Genomic DNA, 16,954 nt, shown 5'->3' on the forward strand with positions numbered 1-16,954 from the left:
TCGATCCTATATGCATTTTCTGGTCCTTTTATAACTAATAGTTTCTATATAACTAATATTTTAAAAAGGTAAACTGTTGACCAGCTAAATTGATAGTAAAAAGTCTACAGCGCCCTATACCTCCTGTCTCTCTCTCTCTCTCTCTACCACTCAGTCTTGCTTGAAAAAAATTCAGTGTTAGTTTTGTGCACATAGTTTTAGAAGAATATATAACATTTGATAGGCTTCTAGTCCACCTGATATTTTGATTAGCTTACCTGTATTGACTTTTCTGTTTGAGCAAGTTGGTGGAACTGCTTTGGACCATGTAGATTGTGTAGGACTTTCTTTCAATATTATTTTGGACAGTTCACTTTAAAGCTATCTTATGTTACTGACCTTGTGTGGTTTTAAATTCCGATATGGATTTTACTGCTTCTTGCTTTTCATTTGATACTGTATATTCTTTTCTGTAGAATTTCAATCTATAAATAATAAACATTAGATTTCATTTTTATTAGACTTTGTCAATCTCAGATGCAATTAACAAAATGGTCTCAGAAGAAACTGTAATAGCCACAAAATGTAAATTTTCCTCTTTATTTACTGATTAAACTTTGTGTCATACTCCTGTTAGTGTCAAATCTTAACCTAGTAGTATATTCTTAGTGATAAGAAACTAACTCCCATGTTTGTTGAAGCCCCAATGACAAATTCGATACAGTGTTCTTGCATCTTCTTGGGGGGAAAGTAAATCTCTTTGTACAACTTTGTTACATAAAAAGTCCTTCCAGGCATTTTGGTTTCTGTACATTCCTCTTTTCAGTAAACTGAGAAACTTGACCCATCTCAGCTGACTTACTGTTACACATCTCATAAGGATTTTGCCCATATATTGGCTTCAATGTTGCATATTAGTACAGTAGCAAACCATTGGAAGAAAAAGACATGCTAACATGAAAAACACATTTTATTGCACTTAAGTTATAAGAAAATAAAATTTCTAAGTGAATCAAACCATAGACACAATCCCTTTAAAGGTTGTTTTCCTCCATCATGTCAGGTTGTTACATAACTAAAATTAAACCAACTGGAATCCGATTGTTTTAAATCAGACTATAAATAAAACAAAACAAAAAAGGGAGGAAAAAACAAGATCGCCTAGGATACAGTGTTAAACCACTTTCACAGTTCAGCTTGAGTTGTGGCTCTTGGAGAATGAGGCAAACCATTTGACTTTTTCATTTTTTTTTGTTTGCATGTATATCTTTATTACAAAAACGTAATAGTTTTTGCACTGTCAGTTCCTTGCAGCAATAACTGTAACAGTTGTTTTTCTCAATACTGTAAAACACTAAGACTGACCAGCAATTTTATTTTTGTATTTATATTTTTAAAATTTGTCAGTTTTATTATGCATATTCATTCCATTCACCACAGCCCTCACAAAGAAAAAGTTTCCCCACAGAACAGGCTGCAATAGCTTTGTTCTAAGGAATGTGTTTTAATTTTTGCCCAGAAAAAAGAAAATAAGCTTTGCACACACACTCAATTCTTTACTTGCAGGCAAACTTCACTCTTAATTGTCTGAAACTTTTTAACTCTCAGCCTCTTAGAGGCACAGTTGGCTCAAGTTTCAGTGGCAAAAAGTCTTTTTCTGTAACCAAACTAGAGCAAATTTGGAATTCAGTCTGGGACTAAAACGTCACAGCAGAAAAAAAATTAAAAAACAAGAAATAATTTGCTTTACTTTCTTTCATTTAGCAGCATAAATAAGTTTGGCCACTGGGAATACAGTACAGGGGTGGGACAACAATCCCATACTTGAAGACCTACTTCTAGCACCAGCTTTGAGAGTTAAATTCATTCAAGAACTCTCAGAACCCAGGACAACTTGCCACCTCAGAGCAACATATGCATTGTAGAGTGTAGATGAAAGCAACAGTAAATAGAGTAACAGAGGCTAATACTGTGATTGACATTGGCAATGGCTGGCAAAAAAAACAAAAAACTCTGATAAACTGTACAAAAACAATTCACAGTAAGATTTTAGCTTTTCCACACCAGGATTTGACTTTGTTGTCGCCACAGATACTCGCAACTTTGAAAGTCATCCAGTAACGAATGTTATGCAGCAACTTTCTAGATCTGTGGTAAAATAACAGTTTAGCAAGAATTGTAACAACTTTTTAACCTCCACTCTGCTCAGTGAGCACTTAGAGGAAAATAAAGAAATAATTGCACCTGGTTTGATTTAGAAAGTCTTATATTTGCAAAGCTGCCCCAGTCAAAAGTGAAGCTTTTTATGTGATGAGACAGCAAATGCCTCTCTTGTCAGTTACAGTTTGTCATCTCGCAGTCTCCTCCTTCGTAGTCTGTAGGTCTTTAGGATCTGTTGCCCCAAGCCAACATCCTGCACCACCAAGGACAAGGGATTTTTTTTTTCCAGGGGGACGGAGGGGAAACATCATCTACACATTTGGACAAATTCATCTTTCTGCCCTTCACTTCATATCCACATCAAAGTCCAATACCAGCAGCTTTGTTTCCTCAGTTCCATTTCGGCTTCCAACTGCACACACTAGCTTTGTGTTGGAGGCTCTGATCCGCCACACGACGCCTCCACTTCCCCCACTCTCCAATGTGACTAGATTTCGGATAAATTCACCCGTTTTCAAGTCCCAAAGTTTTACAGTCCCATCATCTGAGCTGGTAATTACAAAGTTCTTGTTAAACTGTAAACAGGTCACAGCACTCTGATGCTTGTTGGGACCTACAATAGTAAAACCAAAAGAATTTTGCTTATGGTTAGAAAGCAGTGTAAGGGGTTACCATGTTTAGATATATTTGTATGCAAAGTAAATCAAATATTTAACTTACACAAAAGCCTCACTCTGTGTTTTCAAAGGACTAGTACAGATATTGAAAAATCCTGTCCTCCAGGTTCAAAATAAACTTACCTAGTAGAAGGAAGTGCTCACAGAATAGATAATTATAACTCCCACCCCACTTTGGGAAGAAAGCGTGGTCTGGTTCCTAGGTCATTGCTAAACTTGATGGTAGGAAATAGTGCTGTTGCCAAAGTGTTTGTCTAATTTAAAATCCCTTCTGGTGGAATGTTACAGAATTCCCACAGACAAGAAAACTCCAGTTGAAGTCATAGTTAAATATTAACTCAAATAACAAAATTTTCTTTACACGCCTTTTTCGCTTAAGCCATCCCATAGTAATTGTCCTTTAAAAGGTCAGAGCTTGTTTTGTCCAGTGATTAAGTATGGTAAAGCAGTGGAGGATGCTTTTTAGTGAAGTGGGTTTTCTCCTAGAACCAGGGCTGGCAGGCAAAAGCCAGGGAAAGCTATTACAAAAGACTTGCTTAGGAAAATAAGTGAATGTGTGTACATGTGCACAGCAACAGTCAAAATGAAAACTAAAATCTCTCTCTCTCCCTCTCCTGTGTTTCAATGGAGGGTATATTTTCCATTCCTTTTTCTTGATTTATTGTAACAGACAGTGTTCACTGCCTCCCAACCCAATTAGTCTGGAGGCTTTGAAATGTCCAAGTGACCTAAATAACTAAGTTGACTGGCTGTTTTGAGATGCCATTTCCTACATATTTTTGTGGTTTATTAGTCTAATATACAGATAGCAAATTTCTATCAGAACAGCTGTCTTTCCATAATAGGCAAATTATTTTAGATTTAATTATAAAAAAAGGTTTATTTAATTCAGAGGAAGATAGTACAGCTGTCGCCATGGCCAACTTTTGAGCATTAAATGATCAGCAGTTGTTTTCCTTGTATACAGGTTATTTTTAAATGCTGGTTGGAATCTTTTCCTTTCCCCGTTTCAGAATGGTGCATTAAACAAGATTGTAGATTTAAAACACAGCTTGACTTGACCTAAAATTGAAACAATCTCCCCAAAGCTAATTTTGTCCTCTAGCAATATATGGGAAGTAGAAATGCTCAGATTTAACAGATATGAACAAGTACTTTGATATTAAGTTAACTATTTCAGCAGCACTCAGCACTGAAGCAATTGGTAAATTAAGGACTAACATGCACTAATATTGCACCAGCCTTTTAGTATTTTGAATGAATGTGTTCGTATTTGGATAGCATAAGCTCACCTTGCAATGTCTGTAAACATTGTCCTGTTTTGATATCCCAGATTTTGACTGTTGAATCTGCATTCCCAGACACAAGAATATTGTCTTTCAGTTCCATTCCACTCGTTAATGACTGGTGGCCAGTTAATGTGTGAATGCAGTTTCCTGTCTCCACATCCCAAACTCGGATTGAAGTGTCGAGAGATCCACTCACTACATGGATGCCATCAAACTAAAAAAAAGGTAAATACATTACATGCAATTGTATTAAGCTCTTAGCAGTCACACTGTGGGGGGAAAAAAAACATGAGGCGTGCTACTTGTATTTAATTCAGTGTTTCACAAAATAAGACAGTATATGCTATGATCTTGCACTATCCCCTACACTAGGAAATTACATTATGGTAGAATACATTGCCTAATAATGTTAAATACAACTTTGAACTCAGTGCAAAGCCTTATGTTTAACATAGCATCAGGTGCACGTGGCTAATGATAGGGCCATCAGTATAATTCCCTAGTGTAGACAAGGCCTATGGAGTTCTGCAGTTCGACACTTACAGATCTTAATCTTGACTAAAGAGAAAAGTACATACCAATAGACATTTTACTTTGACCCTCTCTTTGAATAGTATTATACATAGCTAAACATTCAAGCAAACTGAACAGAAAATATTTGAGTGGTTTCTGATATTTCAAGCCAACTGCAAAGAATTTTAAAGGATCTTCTGCCTTAAGTATCAACCTCCTCGTCCAAAAAACTTTTGTGGAATATTTCATTTGATCAAATCAACGGCTTCACTCTATGTAACATCTATCCTCATCACCACAGTATCAGAACGAAAAGTCAATACAAGCACTTTTTTAACGAAAACCAAGAGCCAGTGGTGGTGATCTGGTAGTATATACTGCACCTAAATCATAAATTAAATTCATAGTCTGTCAAACTTTTTTGAAAAATTTTTAATGTGTTGTAAATTAATGGTTCAGCCAACTCTTTCTATAGGGACTAGCATTTTACATATGCTTTCCAGCAGGAAATCTAGTCCACTATCATCTGTGGGCTAGGTTCACAAAGGTAACGTAGGTGCAGCATTGCAATGCTAAGTATACTAGGTGCTCTGATGCCTATTGGAATCTACAGCTGTGACATAGGTACCCAAGAATGGGATCCACAAAAGCCAGCAAGCTGAGCAAGAAGCCACCCGGGAGAGGGGTGTAGCTTTAGCCCTGTCCCTCAAAGGGACTTGCACACCTAAGTCTAGGTTGGAAGGAGTCATCTATCACCGCTTGGAATTCGCAGCCATGAATTCTCTTCTGGAGTTGGTACCTAAGCCCTTTCTCATAAACACCATAGAACCGCACACCCCACATACCATTACCAGGAAGTGATAGTGCTGCCCCCCTTATAACCTGTAGCCTGCTGGTTACAGCGCTCAGACAAGATGTGGGAGATCCCACCTGCTGCCTGATTTGGAACAGAGATTTGAGCCTACGTCTCACAACTCTTAGGAGAGTGTCCTAACCACTGGGGTTTGAGATGGGGCTCTCAAACAGTTCTACTTTGTACAAATAGTCATTGGAATAGGGGTCTCCCACATTTACAGGTGAACGCTCTAACTGAGTCACTCTCTCTTTCTGGCCCAACGTTAAGTTAAGAAACACTTATTTTCTAATAAACACATTCTAGGTTAAAAATGAGTTATGAAATCCTCCAGGCTCTGAATTACTGAGCCATACTTCTTATGCTATAGACCAGCCTAGGAGACATGCGATTCCTTGTTTTTAATTATATTTACCAATTTAAAAAAAAGTTTGATCAAGTATTACTCTCAGGCCTTTGTAATGGTAGAGTGTTAGGCACAGTACCAACCCCCCAGTTCGCCAGCCAGAATGCCACTCCCAGTTCTTGATTTGCTGTCCTGTCGACTGTGGTGCCAGCAAGCCCTAGCACAAAATGAATCCCTAAATGCCTTCTCAGACTCTGGAAGTTGTTTCAGCTCTGCAGAGAGAAACAAGGATGTTCAGGGTAGGTCAAAAGGTAAAGGAGGATCCACAGCAGGTCTCCAACTACGAACGTTTACTGCATTGCTATGTTAGTGAGGGGTGTGATGAGATGTGATTTGTGACGAACATAGCTGTGCTGGAAAAAGCCCCTAGTGCAGACTCAGTTATTATGGCAAAACTGCACTTCTGCTGGAGTGGAGGTGTGACTGAAATAAACTATGCCAGCAAAAGGGTCCACATTAGGAATGCTTTGCTGATTATACTTTACTGTGCTGGTACAGTTACACCAGCAAAACCTTCCAAATGTAGATGTGGCCTCTAGCATAAGTAGGCAGGAAGCTGATCAGAACCCTTCACTAACAGCCATTAAAATCCTAGGTCCACACACACACAATATTAACCACTGTTTTCCTTTTTATAATAATCCATGAACTGTTGCTAGCCAGGAGCCCAACAATTGTATACCGAAAGGGACAACATGCCAACTAACCCCTTATGTTTCAATAAATGCAATTTCTAGAGGAGACACAAAATCTCCTTTCAAACATCAGATTAAGGAAAAATTCAATCATACAAAGCTGCTTGTCTTTTGTAAATACCAGAAGCAGCCTGCTCTCTCCTTTTTGTGGATATATGTCTTTTCAGCATTTATTTACTAAGCACATTCTTCTTTAGTTTGGAATAAAAGAGACAAGCTCTGGTTTAATTTTAAAGATCAATACTACAGTTTTTTGGGGGAGGAAATAATTTTTTCATGGCTGTAAAATATTCCACATGAAGAAGCACATGAATGTTCTAGCTACTGCAGCACACATTGAACTAGTCTAGCACTACCCCATATACCTTAGCACTAAATTCCTTCTCTAAAATTAAAATTCTAGAAGACTAATACATGAACTTTCAGACTATCAAAGGGACCTTACTTTTTGTTAATTTAGCATGGATTTAGCTCCTCTGTTGCTGATAAGCTATGAAAAATAGGGAAACTGAAAACAAGAATATTCACAGCAAAAGAAAAAAAAGTACAATAAACAACCGTGGTTTTTAAAAAAAGTCCTATTAATTTGTACTGTGGTAGCTCTCAGAGACCCAAACTAGGATTTTGGCTCCCATTCTAAATTAAGACAAGATGTAGCATGAGGGTAACCTGAATCGCTATGCATTTTCTAGGACGGCATCTGCAGCGTAGCAAGTACCCACAATTTTAGTAGTTTAACAATAAAGGTGTTGTATCCAAGGGAATCTAGAGCACTAGATGCAAATTGCTTACCTGTAATGAATAGACTCTGTTAGTATGCCCTTGCAGTGTGTGTAGACAGGTTTCAGTCTCTGGATCCCACACTTTGACCATAAAATCATACGCTCCACTAACAACCCTCCTGCCATCATACTGAACACACCGGACTGCAGCTACATGTCCCATCAGAACATGTAAACATTGGCCTGACTCTATGTCCCAAACTCTCAGCGTGGCATCTCGAGACCCACTGACAACTCTGGTGAAACACAAACAAAAACTACACTTAGCATATAAACTTCCATGTTATTTGTATCACGTATGCTAAAGCAGGAAGACTGCTATATCAACCTTTTGTGCATAAAGCAGTTAAACTGAATTCATTTCTCTGGAAGGCGAGGTGGCCTGGGTACTAGTCCGCCTGCTTCTGAAGAGCTGGCTTGGCTTCACATTTTATTCAGGTTGAAAGTAAAAGCATATTAGGTTTTCCCACCCTGTTCATCATCGCAGCACCAAACTATTTGGTGTGATTGGCAGTCAGTATTTAAGAGGAGAGATGCAGACTTGAATAACAAGATATTGCAGGTCAAGACTGAGGTGGGTTGGGAGAGCTGTATGTGACAGATTAAATACCAGCTACTTTTACATATGGTTAGCTCATGCCAATAATATAGTCCTGCTTTAGTGAGCACTACACTTACTCAGTCATTGCTTTTTTTGTTTTTGTTTTTTAAAAACCCTCTTTGGAGGCTTTTCTTCATTATGCAACATTTATGTCACTTGATTTGTACAGTAAATACCAGTTTTTAAAATGTTTTGAACCTACTGAGAGTGGAACCACAAATAGTAATGAAGATTGCTGTAATTCCATTAACTATCTGGGCAGAAAAACCTTAGTTTTCTTAGACAGAAAAGACAGGATGAATAACCAAGACAACATTCTAGACACAACTACATAGCAATGCAAAGCTTTAAACAAGTAACTATAACATCTCAGCCAAAGTCTCTTGAATTGATGTACTATTGTTAAAATGAAATGACAGTGTAAAAGAAATTTAAATAAAATATATTCAAGTCCGAAGACATTCTTTAAAAGGTAATTTTAAAATAGGTAAAGGTTTACAACAAAATGGACAAAAGTAAGTTTAAAAACAAGGACTGTGTGTAGTGTAGCATAGCAGAATGGATCACATCCATAACTGAAACAACTTCGAAAAAGTTATAGGTAACTATTTGACTGTATATGGAGAGGTTTATGTCTTATTGTACTTTGGTTAATTCTCTCAGACCTTTTCTTCTTGCAGTCAGCTGCTCTTTTTTCTTCATGTTGAGTGTATAAATTTAATTTTTGTAATTTTTTACTGAATATTATAGCTTTTATATTTCACAGACCTTTACTGTTTTAGGACTACTTAATGAAATTTTATGTACATTTTCTTTTTTTAAAAAAAATCACAGAATAAGAGGCAAAGAAGATATCTGATTTTAAGTAAACATTTACCTTTTTTCATGGAGATGCATACAACGTACTGTAGAAGTGTGTCCATATAAAGTATGAATACATTCTCCAGTCTCCGCGTTCCATACTTTAAGTGTTCGGTCTGTAGATCCACTAATAATGATATTGTCCCTCATTTGTGATGACCAGACTCCACCTGTGTGTCCAACTAGTGTTCTTAAACACTGAAAAATATTTTATATGGTTAGTATTTTGGAAGAAAGTGAAAGAAATTTAATCAGTTCATAGATTATGAGGCCAGGCCAGACCACTGTGAGCATATAGTCTGACCTCTTGTATAACACAGGCCATAGGATTTCTCTGAATTAATTGTTATTTGAACTAGAGCATCTCTTTTGCAAAAACATCAAATATTGATATAAAGCTTTCCAATGATGGAGAATGCACCATAACACTTGGTAAGTTTTTTCTAATGGTTAATTACTCTCAATGAGGCAGGAACAATTTTTAAATACTGGCACAACATTAGCTTTTTTTCCCCAGTGTTCCAAGGCTTATGAAAATCAGCATTAACAATCCAGAGAGCGCCTCAACCAAATCTTTTAAAACTTTTGGATGCAAGTTTCTGGAGCTGCTGATTAAAACATGTCTAACTTTATTAGATACTTTGTAACGTCCTCCTGAGTAATTGCTGGAATGGAAAGTATTTCATCATCATACTTTATAAATCCATCATCTGTTTCCCCCAAATATAGAACAGTTATTTATTGAACATTTAGGCTTTTCAGTATTATTGACTGTTCTATCATTTCTGTCTAATAATGGACCAATACCATTGTTAGGATTCCTTTTCTTCCTAATGTACTTAAACAGCTCCTTATCGTTCTTAACGCTGATCACCACAGACTTCTCCTTGTGTCCTTCTACTTCCCTTATCGATTTTTTTTAACAATTCCTAGCTTTAATTTATATTCATTGATATCAACTTTCCCTTTTCCATTGGTTATTCATATTTATTTATTTATTTATTTAAATAGCTGCTTTCATTTCGCTTCTAAGCCAGTTTGTTTTTTAATCAGTGTTGTCTCCTTTCTTGATTGTGACTTTTTGGGCACTAAGTAAAATGTTGTTGAACAGTTTCCAATTATTCACATTTTTCTGTTTAAATTCTTTCCCATGTGTTTTGGCTTGGAATTGTTTTCAGCTTTGTGAAACTGGCTTTTTCAAAGCAGTGAGAATATATTTTATTGGTTTGGACTTCATTCTGTTTGTAGATAACAAATACTATCAAGTCATGGTCACTTGCATATAAGCAACCACTAAATTTTACATTCTGTGAGCAATTTCTCTTTTTCAGTCAGGATGAGGTCAAATATAGAATTCTTCCATGTTGGATGCAACACTTTCTGAATATTCTTTAAGGTTTGGCATAAACATCCCTCATATAAAGATGTATTTTAATCATTAGATAAGATGTTACTGAGAACTTAAAACTGCTGACAAGTCATCCTGTCATGTTTAATTTCATATATTCAGTGGCACATTATATTTTTGAGGAGGAAGAATGTACAAAACAAATGTTTTTCATTAAAGAATAACTCCATCTTGTCCTTTTTGATGAAAGAATGTTAAAATTGCACCGTGGTTTCTTTCATGAACTAGGCTTAGTGAAGGGAAGCCAGCTGAACTGGGTGTGGCTGCTTGCATACCACATTTTATTTTATTCTTCCGTAAAGTAGTAGTTACAATCCAGTCAAGGCACTTTGAGGCATGCAAAGACAGAAACTAAAACCTTTAAATACATCTAAGACTAATATTACAATGTGGATAGCTTTTATATCTTAAGCTTGCCACTATCAACATTTGGGCTGTTGAAATTAGAAGATACTCTGTTGCTAGAATAAAGGGAAATAAACAGTCTTCTAAGGCTATTTATAGCCAATAAAAAATACACATTTGAAAAACTTAAATATATAAATAAATGTAGAAGCCACAAGCATTAGCAAGAAACAAGATCCATGTGGTTAAAGTAAGGATGAATTAACCTATAGGGAAGATAAACTAGTATGTGTCTAAATTCTCTGTAATCAATGTCAAAAATGACTCCACAAGAATAGAGCAGCTGCCAAGAGAACAAGGATATATGCCAATGGTAACATGAACAGCATAATAATTTTACATCAAGGTGACTTTCATAAAGTAGACACATTTCGGCACAGAGAAAGATTGCTCAAATATTTTCTAATATTCTATCTTTGTCTTGCACCAGACAGCAGTAAAGGCAAAGACATAAGATGTTCTGGGAAACAGGATAAATTAGTAACACTTTTAAACTTGATACTACTGTACCAATGATCCATTTCACTGGATCTTAACAACAATTACCAACTTACCTTGCCTGTAACTGCTGACCAAACTTTTAATGTGTTGTCATCAGAACCACTGACTATTCGGTTACCACAGAATTGTAGACATGTGATTACATGATCATCATGACCTTTGAGCACCTGACAATAGAGAATGTGTGTTGCAATGTGAGCCAAAAGATTAGAAGATGTACATCATTCTGATTTTCTTTTCTGTTTAGCAGCAAGGAGGGTGTATAAATTACTGTAACTAGAATCGTCATCAGTCCTTATGCTTCAGATCTATTTTATTACTAGCTAGAGACAGGAAGACATTTCCTTGATATAAAATTTCATCCATGATATAGTATTGCATAGCTGACCAGGTGCATTAACACTATTTTTACCCTTCTTCTAAAATAATTGAGATAGATGATTGCTAAAACTAGGATAACACATTGGATAGACCACTGTATTCTAAAAAATAAATTTTAAAAACGTCTAAATAAAATCTTGACAAGCATGAGAATAATTTAATGGAAAACATTTTACCTATGAACAAAACATTTGTTTCTGTTATCCAATGCATTTTTTTTTATTTTTATGAACTAGTCTTAATGTGTACTTATATTCTCAACCACCCCACTCCTCCTGATCTACTAGGTACCAGATACTATCCAAAATAAGAACTATAGAAAGCTTTACCAGTTACAAAGAAACAAAAGTTAGTCTGGCTGAATGAGAAGAAAACACGTATGTTTGTGGATAAAAATGGCATTTTCAATGTTTGATTTATGGAAAACTGCAACAGATTGATCTTTACTGTAGTAAAAATAATTACATCAGAACATGCAAATTAAACAAGGAATTTACTATTTAAAAATATCTGAACACTTCTCAAAATGTCTATTGATATAAAATGGGAAGCTGGGTAATGTCTGGGGCTACCATTTTAATAACTCCAGCATATAGCACGATATGACAAAAAATGCAGAGCTGTTGCCAGAAACACAGAAAGTTGCAGATATTCAAATAGCAGGAACTTTTCTCAGCTTTTTAGGTAACTTCTGTATTGTTTTGTTTGCTTAAATTTCTGGACTTTTATACAAAAATTAAGAAAAGTCACAGAATTTCTCTAAAAATAATAGTGTAAGTCACTGGCTGTCCTTTATACATAAGCATATACATAATCAGCCTTGATGATATGACTGCTACATTATTGCATAAATAAAGCACACTATGAGACTATAATCTAGTATCAATATCATTAAAATGTGGGCATACCCTGCTCATGTTATCAGGCTAAATGAAACAATTTTCATCAATATTATAGTACTTCATTTTTATTTTCAGAGGCAATGAAATCTTAAAAAGGGAATTCAGGTACTTTCCTTTACTTTTAAAAAGTCATAAAAATGTATGTAAAAAGAAAACATGAAATGAAAACAAATTTATATAATTGTTTCATATCACAATCTAAAAATACCTTAAGGACATGATTAACTTTATGCACAAGTATTCCTATTGAAATGAATGGGAGTACTTTCCTGTGTAAAGTTAAGTAACAGTATAAACGTTCCCAGGATTGGGGCCTCAGTGAAAATGTTGTTGCATGGTGCCACAGCAGTAGGATTTAACTCTACAAGCAGCAACTATACTTTGATTTTCTGATATGATGCTGGAGTGAGGTATACAAACCCTACAGTGGAAAGGAAGAGGTTAAGGAGTTGATCTGGTCCCAGATGGCCTTGCCCCATCACACTTATAAAGCCTGCACAGACTGGATGCACTTAAAAAGGGAAGCAGAGTATCTTAGTACCAGGCAGACAGTGGAGGTAAGTTGACCTGAGCTCCTGGGAAAGAATTTATAGGAGTTCTTGCTGCCTGAGACCCGTCTACTGTGACCTGCTAAGCCTGCAAAGGGACTGGTGACGCTTTGAAGATTAGAAATTTTATCTTATGTTGAATATTTTACTTTATCCTGTGGAAAGAGCAGGGACTTAGTAGGAAGTGATCCTGCAAAACACCTGTATAGCACACCAGGATGCAGGACTTAGCTACCTACCACTGGGGCCTTGGATTGGAGCCCACTGGAGTGGGTGGGCCCAGGCTCTCCTACCAACCCTTAGAAGGACAACTACAGATGTTCCCCTTTACAGGTGCTCAGAAGTTTTCATTTGGCTTAAAACAGGATAGGTAGAAACGTACATAATTTTCTGCACTGTAAAATATACATGACTTTCTCCTTCTGATTATTTTTAAGAAAAAAATTGGCACAAAGGGGTTTAACACCCTCTTTTCAAGTTATTTTAGATGTCAGAAATGATTTAGTTTAGTCCAAAACAAAACTAACACCTGACAGACTGATCCTACTTAATTCTTGATATGTACATAGTTCACAATTGGTTACCTTAGGAGATTTAAGTTCTCCTCGCCGCCAGTTAGTATCAATTCTGTGCTGTCTGATATAAGCACTTTTCCATGGGCTATGTATGAAGCCTGGTTTTAATACTTTCCTTCTCTTGATATGCAATGGTTCGTCAATCCCTAAAATTAATTTAAAAATAAAATCTTGTCAATTCCACCAAACATCAAACAACCTCTCTTCACCCCCAAACTTTTAAAGCCACCACAGACTTCATATATTATGATGATTATCATTATGGTGACAATCACCTTTGCACCAAATACTGTTCCAACCCAACCTCATTTGTTGTCCTTTGCTTCAGGGATGTCAGCCTGCCCTCCTCCCTACACTAGATCTTTATTCCCCCCCCCCCCTTTTTTTTTTTTTTTAGAACTACCATTATTGTATAATTGGTCCTTTTTCATATTTTTGCTGAAGGCTTTGCAGCTTTGCTTCATCCTTTCTAATAATGAATACCTTATGTTTCTGTCTGTATCACTTGCCTTCTCTAATATCTTTTTCCTCTGGTTCATCTAATTATTCGCTTCAGTCTTGGTCGTTTCCAATACATGGATGACTCCCACTTCTACATCCTTCTCAAATCATTCTCTGGTATCTATATTTGACAGTCTTGACTAAACTGTTCTTTCAAATTACTGAGTGTTTCAAAGTCTGAAATACATTTTCTGGGAAAAAAGTTCTCTCTCTAGTGCTCATCCCTGCTGACATTCTTAATCACACATGCTTGGTTTCCAAGCCTAAGAAGTTACAGAATCATTCTTGGACCCCCCACTCTCATCTTTTCTGAATACTGTCATCATAAGAACAAGACAAAAATATATCTTTATTTTGGCTCTGTCTTCAGTGAAACCTTTAAAGGCAGGGATTGTCAAAGGAGGCTAATGGGATAAGAGAACTCCCATTCCAAAAGGATTTGGCACCTCACTACCTCAGGCGCCTTTAAAAATTACAGGTTGATTAATACATTAGTATGTTTTAGTGCCCTTTTATGGATTTCTCCTAAAGCCCTACTCTCTAAATTTCAGGGAAGGATGATTGTTTATGTATGTATCTCCAAGGTTCAGGGCTAGAACCCCATAGTCATGTCACTTTGACATGCTAGGAAGAAAGAAATGTTACTTCGTACGCAGTTAGTGGAGTTCTTTGAGATATGTAGTCCCTAGCTGTATTCCACTCTAGGTTTGCATGTGCTCCATGTGCCTGACCTCAAAAGTCAGCAGTGTCTGTTGGTCCACCCTTTGCCTCATTGTGCTCTGAACCGAGGGCATAAGTGATGACCATGGACCGACCGCCTCACCAGTTCCTCCTCTACTGCAAATAACCATAGGATAAGACTCACAATAGAAAGAAAGGATGGCAGGCAGTGGAACACAGATAGGGACTACTCATCTCTAAGAACTCCAGTTACGTATGTAACCTTTCTTTCTTCTTTGAATGAGGGTCCCTATACATATTCCACTCTAGATTACTCACATGCTGTATTAACTCAGGAGGAGGGTCCAAAAGAACCCTTTCTATGCTATGAATTGAAGGACTGCTCTGCCAAAAGATGTGGCTGTTGTAGAGGGTTGCAATGTACTGTTTTGTGGAGGCATGATCAGAGAGCCTTGTGTTGCTACTTTACAGATCTGCTGAACAGGGATATCTCGAAATGAAGCTACTGACAGCTTGGGCTCTGATGGATTGGGCCCTCACTCCTTGAAGGAGAGGGGTGGCTATTAACTCATAACACAGCAGGATGCAGTCTCAAATCCATTTTGAGCCCCACTGTGAAGATACGGCTTCTCCCTCGTCTGTTCACAAAGATGCCAAACATTTAAAGAGATTTCTAAGAAGGTTTTGTCCTTTGTAAGTAGAATGCCAATGCTCTATGGACACCCAGAGTGCAGTGTCATGTTCTCTCTAGTGGCATGTGGCTTCAGGCCGAAAACAGGTAAGTATATGACCTGATTTAGGTGAAATGTCAAGATTACTCTGGGGATGAATTTGGGGTGTAATCTTATGGAAACTGTACCAATGGAAGACTGTAAAGATAAGTCTGCCATGAGGGCCTCCAGTTCACCTATTCTCCTGGCTGAGCTGAGTGCAACCAGGAAGGCATTCTTCATAGATAGGATGATGAACGAACATGACACTCGGGATTCAAACAGAGTCTTTGTCAATGCCAACAAGATTAGGTTGAGGTCCCACATCAGCGTCGATTTTGGTATTGTCATAGGATGGGTGAAGATCAAACACTTGTCATCAGGGGATGAAAGGTGATAATAGCTTCCAAGTGCACCCAAAGAAGGCTGAGAAAAAGACTCAAATGTTTTTAATGAGAGGAGGTAATCCAAAATAGTAGGGATTTTAGCACCTTGTAGGGGTATCAGACGATGCTGAAGAAAATGTCTTCCATTGTATCTCCTTGTGGAATCTTTCATACTGTTGTTAAAGATGGATTGTACAGCCTTTGAACACAACTTTTCTCTTAATTTTATAAAATTTAGGTTTTTTAATCAAAATGTCACATTGTACCAAGTCAACCATTTTACAGAATCTAAGCATATTATGTCAACATATGGCTATTAGACAGGATGGGCAGGGATGGTATCCCTAGCCTCTGTTTGCTAGAAGCTGGGAATGTTCTTATGTTCTAACACTGTTACTTTTGTCTACCAAACTTGTAATTTCATTAAAAAAAATCAGCATAGTTTGACAAGATCTATTTTCCATAAATTCACAAAGATTGGCATTAATTATATTACCCTCCTTTAATTCTTGACGAATTAACTTCCATATCAGCTGCTCCAGTATCTTACCCAGGGGAGATATCAGACTGACAGGCCTAAATTTACCTGGCTCATCCTGTTTACCTTTTTAAAATATCGGTACAACATTAGCTTTATTCCAGCGTTCCAAGACTTATTGATTAACATTAATTGTCTAGCAAACTCTCCAGAGAGCACTTATAAAACTCTTCGATGCAAGTTAGCTGGAGCTGCTGATTTTAAAATGTCTGTCTTTAGTAACTGCTGTTTAACATCCTCCTGAGATACTAGTGGAAGGGAAAACATGTTGTCATATGATACGACTGGGTCATCTATGTTTTTCCGAAATACAGAACAAATATTTATTTAACACTTTTGCTAGGAGTCGTATCATTCCCCAATATACTTTTTGTCCTTAACTCTGCCTGCTATATATTTTTCCTTTTGTCCCTTTGCTTCCCCTATCAATTGTTTACACTTCCTAGATTTTCATTTCTATTCATTACTATCAACTTCCTCTTTATTTTATTTGTTACATATATATATATTTTATTCCCAATTATCATTCATATTTTTCTGATTAAATTCTTCATCACAGCTGATCTGGCTCAATTGTTTTCAGCTTTGTGAAACCAGCTCTT

At 36.8% G+C, this 16,954-nt stretch overlaps 1 protein-coding gene across 12 annotated transcripts in view; it reads right to left on the reverse strand.

Moving 5' to 3' along the window:
- Positions 1-931: 931 nt before the first annotated feature.
- The window catches only part of FBXW7 (F-box and WD repeat domain containing 7), a 275,764-nt gene continuing 259,741 nt past the window's right edge, over positions 932-16,954 (reverse strand). For all 12 annotated transcript variants that reach the window (XM_038399095.2, XM_038399089.2, XM_038399091.2 and 9 more), the window contains 6 exons: positions 13,546-13,682; positions 11,184-11,297; positions 8,833-9,014; positions 7,365-7,590; positions 4,109-4,319; positions 932-2,752 (listed from right to left, as the gene is read on the reverse strand). In XM_038399095.2, the coding sequence (XP_038255023.1) occupies positions 2,484-2,752; positions 4,109-4,319; positions 7,365-7,590; positions 8,833-9,014; positions 11,184-11,297; positions 13,546-13,682 (1,139 nt within the window). In that variant the 3' untranslated portion in view covers positions 932-2,483. The remainder of the gene's footprint in view (positions 2,753-4,108; positions 4,320-7,364; positions 7,591-8,832; positions 9,015-11,183; positions 11,298-13,545; positions 13,683-16,954) is intronic.

Source organism: Dermochelys coriacea, chromosome 4, assembly GCF_009764565.3.
Source record: "Dermochelys coriacea isolate rDerCor1 chromosome 4, rDerCor1.pri.v4, whole genome shotgun sequence".
In the NCBI taxonomy this organism is placed as follows: Eukaryota; Metazoa; Chordata; order Testudines; family Dermochelyidae; genus Dermochelys; species Dermochelys coriacea.